General features: G+C 36.7%; 1 protein-coding gene across 1 annotated transcript; it reads left to right on the plus strand.

The window, feature by feature from the left end:
* Positions 1-2,712: 2,712 nt before the first annotated feature.
* LOC110445557 (C1q-related factor-like) lies at positions 2,713-5,303 on the plus strand. Its single transcript, XM_021490223.1, has 2 exons — positions 2,713-3,169; positions 4,517-5,303. The coding sequence occupies exons 1-2, from the start codon at positions 2,737-2,739 to the stop codon at positions 4,930-4,932; spliced, it is 849 nt and encodes a 282-aa protein (XP_021345898.1). The 5' UTR covers positions 2,713-2,736; the 3' UTR covers positions 4,933-5,303.
* The last annotated feature ends 6,928 nt before the right edge of the window (positions 5,304-12,231 follow it).

Below are 12,231 nucleotides of genomic sequence, written 5' to 3' on the forward strand. Positions count from 1 at the left end.
TTTTCTGCCTAATGAAAGGTTTTCTTTCTACTTAAATTAATTATGAAATCAACTTACAGCCTGGAGAAAAGGAGGTTGAAATTTATTTTTTGATCTCCTTCATCCTTTTGAAACTGCTTTTGTCATGTTTATTTATATCAGTAAGCCTGCAAGTCACTATGTTTCTAATGTTATACCTCATTAACTTACTTATATAGTAAGTATCAAGCATCTATGCAATCTGTTGATTAATGCTGAGTTATAAATGTTTAATATTAACTATGCAACTGCATTACATAGGGAGCATACAGTATTTTGTGTCATGATGTCGTGAAATTAACTTTTTCATGTGGTAGAAACATTCGGAATACCCTTTCGTCATTTTTTACAAAGGCGAGGTGTTCCGAATGGTGGTAGATTTTTAGGATTGATATGAATAATCTGATGATATCCCTTATTTATTTAACAGTTAGGATCGCTGTTAAAAGTAAGTTGTTTACAAAATTATACATGGTACCACATCTTGGAGTATTTAATATGTTTTTAACATCGAGGTTGTATATATAAAAATAAATCCATAAAAACGTTTTGTTTTGTTTTTTTAAATCTCTTTTCACTTCGAATATACTTCTAGTGTAGTTTCTTTTGGTTCATGATGCATATTAAACCAAACAGTAATTTCTAATGGTTGAACAGCCATTTTTACGGAAACAATACTGCGTTTTCCTATAGTAATTTTCCTGTCAATTGGCCAAAATAAATCAAAAACGCAATTTGAATTTGACGTCACAACATGATGGTTCCCCGATAACTTTTGTGATATGACGAGAAGTCCCAACAGTTTCCGACTGGAAAACATTCACGTTTACTGGTTCTTAATGTTATCCTTTAAAAATAACCTTTCACTTAGAAGGTTTATGTAGAGACTGCACAAAAAATATTTAAATATTAAAATATAATATTTAAGTTTCATTGATACTGCGGAATTAGAATAAACCGACACTTTCCGTAAATCCATGCAACTGATTTATATACATGTAATTAGAGATTTATTTTGATACAATCCATCGTATTGAAAAATATTCTAAAAAACTCTAATTCATTGACATCTAAAATAAACATGATTTCTTGTTATCGCTACTTGAGAAATATGTTGATCAAAGGCTAAGGAAGTAATTTAGAATATAACAGTATAAATTCCGGTGAAAACGGTATCAAACGTATTGTGTTATATAACCGTACTATAAACAACGTATACAACCAAAGATGATGTTCGTTATTTACATTGCTATAACATTTCCCTGTTGCACAACCCGTACAGTAAATACAGTCACATGGTCACATATAATCATTTACAGCGCATGTGATGCAGATTGATAGTGTCACTTGTATGTGTGATTACGTCAACCGGCTTGCCAATACCACATGTCATGTGTACCTTCGTTGTGACGTCGGAAATGGCAGTGCTTTCACATACATGTTATAATATAAAAGTTTTACACTGCTGATGGCGGGCTAGCCTCCTTATACGCCTTGTTTGCTAATTTTGTTATTTTTAAAAAGGCGTTTGCTTCTTTTGAAAATACGAATTTTAGCTAACTAGTGTTAGTTTAACTTATCACTCGCATTGGGACTTAAGATCTTAAGACGGAAAGTAGTATTTTTGGACAATGGCTATGTTCAGGCAGGGACGTATACTGTGCCTGGTTCAGGGTATTATCGTATTTGTATCGTGATTTGACGATTTAAAAAATCAAAGCAATGGATAACGTGCATTTTTATATGTTATTATTACTATTATGCTATTAAATATGCTACATTTCTTGATATACAGTTGCAATGTTTTACATGTGTGTATTTGATGACGGTGATGTTATGTATTAAATTGATTGTAGTATGTATGTGTTTACAACAAGGTTATATTGCATATTTACAAGTATTCAAAGAAATAAATTCTGTAATCTCAAAGTTATGTTATACTTTAAAGAAAGACATCATTAAAATAATATTTGAGCATTTGTAAGTGTCATGTTTTTTATCATTTGCATATGAACGTCTGACAATGTGTTTCGGGGTGTACCTTTATTTGGGGACATATATAGCCGTTATTAGCTCAACTTGCACACCGCCAGTTGAGCTTATGGTATGGTGTGCTGTCCGTCGTCAGTCAACTTTTTTTTTCTTTGAATGACTTCTTCTTAAGAACTGGAGGACCTAGTGTCATGATATTTGACCAGCAGGTACCTTTGACAGAGTGATTTAATGTTTCCTCTAAGAAATTACCTTGACCTACGTTCAAGGTTATAAGGGTTGAATATGTAAAAACCTTTGAACAACTTAATCTGAATAACCAGGACGCACAGAGGCTCGCTTAATTGAAAAATTCTTAAACTCGTTTCATAAATCTCATATGAAATGGAAACTCTTGTAAGATCTTATATATATGTTCAAGTAACTTGTCCATACTAACACTCTATGATAAAATATTGTCCGATTTTGCGTTTTACGTGTATACAGTGTTTTGCTTTGGTATTTAAGTAGTGTTACTGTACGTAGAACAATGAAGATATAATGTCTTACAATTAATATGAGGTACATTTGTAAGTCGTTTATATACTAAGGTCGTACGTAAATTCACGGAACTATATATAAGATTACCGTTTGATGCCGGACAGAAAGGTTATCTGATTGGATCCATAAAGGTTATCGTTATGTAAAATCTCTTATCGTAGTTTCTATATCTAAATTGTTCTGAAAATGTCGAAGTATTTGAACATTTCTCTATTGATTCTTCTGGCTGTTTGTGCATTTCTTCCTGATGGTGTATTATGCTACGAAGCTGGATCTACAAACATGCATTCCGTACCGGCAAACGTGCCATCAACAAAAAGTAACACAGGTAATGAGCTATCAGCGACCGAGACCCGACTACAGCAATTCATTGCGGCACAGGAACTGACCAATTTGCGATTATTCGAAGCCGTAGAAAGACTTGGAGGATACGAAAACAAAGCCGAGTCATGTGTTACCGAGATGGAACGACTGCGAGATACTGTTAAAAGACAAAGCCGTGAGATTGTCGAATTGAAAAAGAATATCAGCTTGTCTGAAACAAACATATGCCAAGGAAACGAGCCAGCTGATGAAGGACAGGGGCTGGATATGTTGTCAAGGTCAAGAAATATTCCAAGTATGTTTTTTGTTTGATTTATAAAAAAAATGTTGAACACTAACAGATAGGACTACGTAAAAAGGTAATAAGGCGGAATGTTGTCGGCACGGATCCTACATAACCACGTCACTGACGATTTGACATGACATATATTTTAGCGTAATTCACGTTAAACAACGCTTGGGAACCAAGCCTAACAATTTTATTCATAACATATAAGGAATATATAACTTAAGGTGTACATAGCGTAAGATATACATAACAAAATGCATACATAAAGTCAGGCATGCATAACATCATACATACATGGAGTACAACTTGCATAAAGCAATGCATACATACATAAAACGAAAAACATGCATGACGTCTGAAATACATAACATAAGATATGTATAAAACGTAGAGAATAGCAATGACGTAATACTAATAATAACTAATAATTCGAGGTTCTTATATACCGCTTTATCACAACCCAGTCCATAGGTCGTCTCAAAACGGTTCACAAATAATTATCCGTGGTTATAGGGCCCTTGTAACCAGCCAATATCTTTCTCAACTCCATGGGGAGCATATAGCCGGAGCTGCCATTTTGGCGCTAACAGCTAGCATTCAACAATTCTAGTGCTGCTCAACCACGTACTCATTTACAGCTGAGTAGACTGGAACAAGCGGAGTAAAGTATCTTGCTCAAAGATACAACACAGTGTCGTGCCGTGACGCGAACACGTAAGACACGCATAACCCAGGATAGACATATTAAGAACATGAGTAACGTAAGACATATATACATAAAACACAAATAACATCGAACAAATGTGACTTACATAACGTAAGGCATACATGATACATGACATGTATCACACTTCTTATATTTGTTTTTAGGTGACATACACGCATCTTAACAACACACAACACAAAAAAGCGGAAATCAATAAATAAAACAAAAAGCAATAGAGAAGTAAAAATAAAATAAAGCATTTGTACCCGTTACCTATTATTTACATGCAGTCCTACAGTGACGTAAACACCGTAAATCAAATTAAATATGTTCACATCATTTCAACTTTCAACATCTGTAAAGAGAAAAAAAATCACGTCCGCGAATATTAAGACAAATCACAGCATGCATAGCAAGTGGAAAATTAACACTTCGCAAAAACTAGTACAGATAACAGCATGCATAGCGAAGTCAAAATTAACACGTCGCAAATTGATGGATTTTATCTGTGAAGGGTAAATGTTTGACTGGGCCAAAATAGTGTATACAATAGTGTATAAAATATTGTAGTCATATATACTATTAAGCCACATTATGCATAATTCAACTGATTATTGAACTGTTAGTGATTTGCTTGACTGTTACAGGACAACAACCTCAGTTTCCAACACAGGTGGCGTTCTACGTCCAACTAAAGACCAACGTAGCGAACATTGGAAACTACCAAACGATTAAGTTTGATCACGTTCGCACCAACATCGGAGGTGGCTACAACCTTGTCACGGGAATCTTCATAGTTCCAACGCCAGGTACGTACGTCTTCCACTGGACGACTGTCAGCCTCGACAACATGGACATGCAGACGGAATTGATGATTGATGGTATTAGGTATGGCGTGGCACGGTCGGACTCTGGAAGTCACGCGGACCTCTCGTCCGCATCTAACGTGGTTGTGGCATCAGCTATTCCGGGAGAAACCATTTGGGTACGATCAGGTGAACGTCATTCGTCTACAGTTGAAGGCGGCGAGCTTTCCACATTTTCTGGATGGCTTTTGTTTTAATTTGAAGCGATCTTAAACGATCTCTGAGGTTTTTGTATAGATCCTCCCCTTTGCTCACTTCTGTATCAAGATATACATATTTGTCATATAAGCAAACGTGATACAAATAATAATTCAATGTATTTTAAATTAGTATAATAAAACGGACCAGGATTCAATATTGTTACGTATCTGTATACTGCGGCCTCCGAATGGCGCATCTAAATAAAATGTGTTCGCTGTTTATAACAAATATTCCGTGCTATGATCATGGTATAGGTATGCCGACCGTGAATGGCTTCTTTCATAAATTGTCCTGTACTGTGATTTGTTGTCAATAAGCCTCAGTTTGGCCAATGTCACACATACCACCGCCATACCGGAAACGTTGGCCATGGCGGCCATGTCATTATTAGCATTATCTCCCCTTGATCAGCGTCAGGTATTCAAAATCATTGTAAAACATAAACATATGCATCACACAAATGTTTAACAAGTCAATTCTTGGCTATTTATCATTTTACCTATGATATCAAAAATCAAATACATACAAAACAATATTGCAGACGAAACTGTATGGTCAGAAGAAAGACCCTGCCAAACATCTAGCAACCGTCATGGTATAGCGTATCAGCCATCGACTAAGTGAGCGTGATTGTAATCCTGGATGAAAGTCGGGTTTGGCGACTGTAAACGTTTGTTGTGTTGACCTTTTATTGTTTTCTTTGTCCTTTATCTCTAGTATATCTCTCATTTCAGTTATCGTTTTAATAATAATACAATGACCATGGTTTTCTGTGTACAGACAGTACTTTAAAATTTCAATACAAGGTTTATAACAATCAAACATTGATGCTAAAATAAAGAATGCACAACAATTAAGTAATATTATCGCTATAATAAAGAAACCCCCAACCGAACGCAAATATTTATTTTATATGTTATAACTATAATACTGTAACTATGATGTTATGAAGGAATTATTTGTTACACTTTATTTGGACCAATGATCACTAGAAATACGAAGCAAGGAGGCACTTAATTTAGTTTTGTCGACGCAGCACGAGTGACGAAGAAATTGGGCACCAGAAGGTTAAAGAGCAAGAGGGAGACCAAAAACAACCTGGCGAAGAACAGTTGAAAAAGAGCGCAACCATATAGGATGGAGTAGCTGGAACACCGCAAAAACAGAAACGCAAGACAGACTGGGTTGGAGAAAAAAAGTGGATGCCTTGTGCGCCTACTGGCACTGGGAGACTTAAGGTTAAGGGAATTTCACATCTAGCCGATTTGGGTCGCCGCAGTATACCGGAGCACAAATTTTGGAGATTTTCGGGGAACGGTACTAGTACGGCAGCGCAACAGTATCACATCGCAAAGAACGATAGTATATCGTCAGAACATCGGCGAAAAAGTTAGCAACGGCAGGCGACGGTAGAAATTTCCGCCGTTGCGCTGCCGGAGCGAGCAACGGGACTACAACGGTAGTACTCCGGTATAGCTTCGTTAATGTCGGTAGCGCACCGGTAGCGCCCCGTTATGGATCGGCGGCTCTCCGGTGACCTCAATGTGTACCGTGCTGGTACCGATGTGATACCGTAGTGCTACCGAATATCACCGAAGTAGTACTGATGCTCCGCCGATGTTCTACCGTTCTCCGCGATGTGTAACGGTACATGTAACACTCCGCTATAGCTCCGGTCAACGATGGCACATCGGTAGAACAACGGCGACGCATCGGTGTAACATTAGCGGCGCATCAGTAGCACTAAGGTGACAGAAAAGTGGTATTTGGTAGCACATCGGATCCTACATCAATAGAACAAAATTATCACAACGGGAACGCCGGTATAACGTCGGTATTGCTACGGTCGATATTGCTTTTTCAAGTGCTTTCTCGTCGGAGCTCTGCCGATCTTCTCGCCGTTGTAATATTTTTGCTCCGGTTAAGTCCCGGCGAGGTACATCGGTAGCATGTGAAAGGCTCTTTAAGATAGGGTCGACGCAGCGAGGCAAACAAGGTAAACGTTACACTGCACCATATGGCTATTCCGTCCATACCGGACTCATCAGAAGAACTTTAGGTCTTATAAAATAGTAAATAAAACAAAAATACTAAAACTTTCCGAAACATGTGGAAATACTGTGAATGGGGACTGGTGCATACAACCCCTTTCTAATGTTACAAAGGCTAAACGTTTGGCTAAAACAGAAAATGAATTCTGAAACTAACATTTCATGCAGATCGACCAGAAAAAAAATTGCCATTCCAATAAGATAATGGATCAAGAACATTCCAATTGACTACATAACCCATACAAAATCAATCGTGCTTATCGAAGGTGTTACAGGTGAGGTAGGATAGTCTCGGTGTGAACAATGCCTTGGCAATAACACAACGTTCCCATGTGAATTTTAATCTACATGGAGATACATATCTCATCATGTGCCACTCATAAATGTATTTTCTGCTCATAGAACCCTGCTTCGCGTATGGAACAGGAAGTTTATTTGCATAGCTCGGTCAGAATATTTGTCTGCTTCATAATGTATCTACAACGTGTAGTAAAGACTTATATCATGTGAGGTATTTATACCGATTATCAACGACATGTTCTTATAGTAACAACAATGTTTAACAATGAACAGCACAGAATTTGAACGATTTCTTTTTCCTATTTCCAGTAATTTAAGTAGACTATGTATAAACGTTTTTGAAAATTACAATTAATGAAGACAGAACAAAATATTTAAAACATTAGTATAACAAAAGGTACGATAGGTTTTGAAACAGATTCATAGCACAGAATTGGAGCCGCTTTTAACAGAGTTACTTGATAGTGCCACGCTCTAGTGATTTACCACTCATGTGCATCAACTTTCGTTCATATAGCGTACCAGAAGAGACACTTCACCGTATCTATTTCATATACATAATTGATTATGATCCATTTTCAATTGCGATCGGAGAGTCCGGCATCATACGGTCAATTAGTAAATTTATACATTATACAATCATGCTTCACCACTCTATCAAATACGTACCAATGTGAATATATACAGTGCAAATTATACAGAACATATATATACAAATAAATAATTCAACACTCCGACCATGCATACATGATAAACTTAAAGCGATAGTGTAGAGAGTGATTCCGTTCAGCTTAAACAGTATTGAATCTCCTTTTATGACTTTGGCTCAGAAATGTTGCTAACTTAGACAGTTAAACCGTGAAGTCTGCCAGTTTCAATGTTTAACGCATGCGATGACAACCGAATTTTAACAATTTGTTTTATATTTTGGAAACCAACAGGTTTAATTAAATACTGTCTTTAACATAATAGATCGCAATGTCGTCCCGTTTCATACTACTGCAAAAGAAAGAAAAACATATTTTAATTAGTCTAATTGTGTGATTCAGGGAACTCCAGTGTGACGTTTTATAACCTATTATGTAATGAAACAACAATATCTAGACAGCACAAACTAACAAGATTATATATGTTACACTTCTTGAGATTCATTATTTTTGGAAGCATTTTCTGATAAACCGTTTAAAATACTTAAAGGTAATCATTGATTTTTGTCTGTAAAAACAAAACATACATAAAATGTTTAGGTTAAATAACTAATATCTAATAATGTAATTGCTCCAGGTTGAATTATCTTCTTATTGGAAACCAATTAGATATAATCAGTTTTAATATTTAAATTTCTTTCCTGCAAAACACTATCAGAACACATAATGTAAAGAATGACAAACTCGATAAAGAGACAGTATTTATTTTAGTAAATCAGTGTGTAATCAAACGATACAAATTTTGTGTCACAAAGAAAATTACATAACAACGCCACAACCAGAATAATGCAAGCAATTTGGTTCGTCGTCGATTGCAGTGATTATAGCTACAAGGCTTAGAATATACTTAGGTATCTACTTTTACTCAACTAATGTAGGGAAATCCAGCAGAGGTTAGAATTAGTGTCTGTGCCCTCTACCTCGGCACACAAAAGCGACCAAAATATATCCGCGCACCCATTGCAACATTTGGAATCTTATAGTATATTTCTCTCTCCTTCCTGACACTATTTTTGTTTACTAACGCCTCTCTTGGCAAAACCTCGCTTTTGGCCATATTGTTGAACGTTTGCCCAAATAGGGAAGGCAATGGGTTCTGTCCACAGGCTTCAAAAACTGGCAGTTCTTATTCCCTCCTAAAGTTCAGTAGTCGCAACAACGGATAAACCTGTAGTCAGTATAGACTGACCAAGTGGGATACTGTGCTGGGTGTTTTTGGCATGGTATTTCAGCGAGGTAGCTCTCTACTGTGGGCAGTATATCCGCACTCTTGCAAAGGAGGCAGATACACCAACATACCGTCTCAAGCAAACATACACGCATACAGTACACACATGCAGTCATATCCTTAGATTACCTTGGATTTTGATTGGACACTAACCTAATCAACCCAAATCAAAATGGCCGAATAAAGGTATTCTATTATTCTTTCCTGCGAAAAAAAAATCAGTAGTTACCAATAGCCTGCTTGATTTCATGTGGTTATAGTTTTCGGGATTGTACAGAAAAGGTGGATGTGTATGCGTTTTCTAGTACATGTGATTATGAAGATTGTCTAGGACCATGACAGGAAACGATATTTGTGTTATGAGCAATGTGTTACGTATCTGAATCACGGTAGTTAACATCAAACGAAATTGCCGTGCAGTTTACCTGTACACCTAATTAGACTCATGAATTCAATCAATGGCGACACAATTATTAGGTTTATGGCGGGAGAAGAAATAGTGTGCAAGAAACCTTGGAGTCTGACGTCGCTATGCCGGCTCTGCATGGGGTTTTCTTTGATAACGGTAAAACAGTACAAAGTGAGTTAGCCCCGGTAAACCCTATCCTTCTAGGTACTCGAAGAGGTGTGGCTATATCATAGGAATATGTGTTCAGCCTTGTTTTGTAACGTTTATGCATCGATTCAACCGCCGCATCAATTCTAACAGGATTCTAATACATGCGTCGGCATTAAAATACCGCGCACACACGTATAGAACACAGCTCTATGTGGACAGGTAATGTTTGTATACATAACCGCTCTGTTGTTCATTGTCTAACATGACCACATTTATACGTCGGTGTCATCGACAACCTATTTGGCTTTTTTTTGGCTTTTTTTAGGGGTTTGATAAATGTACAGTCTGGGAACGATAAAGATACATTAAGCTTGAAAATCTAGAGCAGTACTGCTTAGTCGATCACTTGAGGCATGTTCAATGAGGAATGCATCTCATAATAACAATTAACAATTTAGCTACTCCATTTCATAGATACAAACAACAGGCCAAAGTTGGTGCTCCTGAAAATACACATGCTACTCTAGTATCAGTGATCCGAAATATTAAGTAATGTAAATAAAGCTATCCAGAAACTCATTCACATGGATCATATTTTCATGGATACGACATGATTATTTTGACGTTATCATAAAAACTCCATAGCAAGTGGACAGGCTGAAATATTTGACGAGTTTATAAAGGCAGATGCCAAAATCCTGGCCACTACAATTACACGTTCGGGCTTATCGACGACGAAACCTCTTTAAATAGCAAGAAATACACTGACTTTCTGTGGTATGAAGGTCGATGTTTTTTAATATGCTCATTAGCGTATCTTGTTTATTTGTCAGTATCTCGGTTTTTACTTGGCGGATGTGACTTCGACATTTAACCTTTTTATACTTGGATACGACCTAGATTTACATGTTGAGTGTCGTCGATGAGGTAAAAGACGCTGACCTTTCCAACATGCAAGGTTTTATTCATCTTAGATACTGTTTTAATGAGTTCCAAGTTGATCTTTCGTTTGTTCAAATTTTGCCCTAGAGTATTGTTTGGATTTATTTTTTTAACATTTTCAGAGAGGGAGACCATATTTCCAATGTCTGAAATTTGCTCCATAAAGTCACATGAAAAGCCCATAGTTCGACATCATTTTATTTGAATGGTAACGATCTGACATCGAAATGCTTGAGTTAACGTTGTAACTCGCTTCTTCTACAGAATCACTTCAATGAAAACAAGAATGATTCTACCCAACTGTCAAACTGTACGATAGGTTGAATTCAAATAATTCAATTCTTTCCATCTGACGTCACACACTTACAGCGTGTCACTACTCTAGCGGTTGACATATTTTTTTCATTATTTAAATGGGAGACATCTCTATGAAGGATGGGAGAGTCAACATCCGGTCAGTATGAATGATACAATTGAATGTCCATATCTATTGATCAGTTCATGCACCATGTAGAAATCAATAAAGTATCATTGATACATCGGATGTAAAAATAGTATAGAAATAGACACTATGGAATACAAAACCAGTCGGTGTCCGAATTCTGAATGCCGTCGTGTGCTTATCGTGTGATATGATTCTTTATTTATTATCGAATTCTATCAACATAATAAACCTGATATCTTTCACATTATGACATATCTCAAAACGTATCTTTTTTCACAGTCTAAAACTATCCCATTTGGCATTGACCAATTAGAAGGTACTTTTCACTGCATTCGAAGTCTGACATTTTCTGTTTAAAAGCATATAAATCTTAAATATATATACACTATTGTGCGTATGTAATTACAAAGTTGTAAATAGTTTTATCAACAAATTTTACCACATTATAGCAGACAACAGTAGAATTGTTTGGAGTAGCCCATGTAATATGACCCAAAGACTTATTGTTAAGTGTGACGTTATCACAATATGGCGCTAAAGATTACGCTATAAAATATCGTATAATAGAATATATTGTTACCTGACTCGCTATATAAATGCATATTAATCAATTTCGACTATTTCCCAGATAATTCACCAAACGAACTATAGCTAATGTGGGCTACCGTAAAACTGTTGACTGGTCATGTGCAACTGTTGACTGGTCTCATGTTAGGTAATCGAACGCACCTACAATTACAAGCACCGCGATGACCAAGCGTTTTTGGTACTGGATTGTTGACGGTTGTCTGTTGGTAGATCTAAACATCACATTCGACATAGAACTTTTTGGTTTTTCATTGGTCAAGTAACAAAACAGTTGTTTCATGCCTCATCAGTCAACAGACAAAGGTATTTTCCCGAGGATTTCGGACCCACCAGATGAACTGTTTCCCTCGGCCTGCGGCCTCGGGAAACAGTTCATCTGGTGGGTCCGAACTCCTCGGGAAAATACTTTTGACTGTTGACTGATAAGGCATGAAACAACTGTATACTGATATTTTCACTCGTGTCTTCTCTCACC

The sequence above is a fragment of the Mizuhopecten yessoensis genome, unplaced genomic scaffold, assembly GCF_002113885.1.
Source record: "Mizuhopecten yessoensis strain PY_sf001 unplaced genomic scaffold, ASM211388v2 scaffold2329, whole genome shotgun sequence".
NCBI classification, from domain to species: Eukaryota; Metazoa; Mollusca; class Bivalvia; order Pectinida; family Pectinidae; genus Mizuhopecten; species Mizuhopecten yessoensis.

What these genes read in the sequence shown, in the direction of transcription:
- LOC110445557 (XM_021490223.1), top strand. Translation starts at nt 2,737, where the DNA reads ATGTCGAAGTATTTGAACATTTCTCTATTGATTCTTCTGGCTGTTTGT. An exon ending in AAGGTCAAGAAATATTCCAA is followed by an intron (nt 3,170 to 4,516) that starts GTATGTTTTTTG and finishes TGACTGTTACAG; the next exon opens with GACAACAACCTCAGTTTCCA.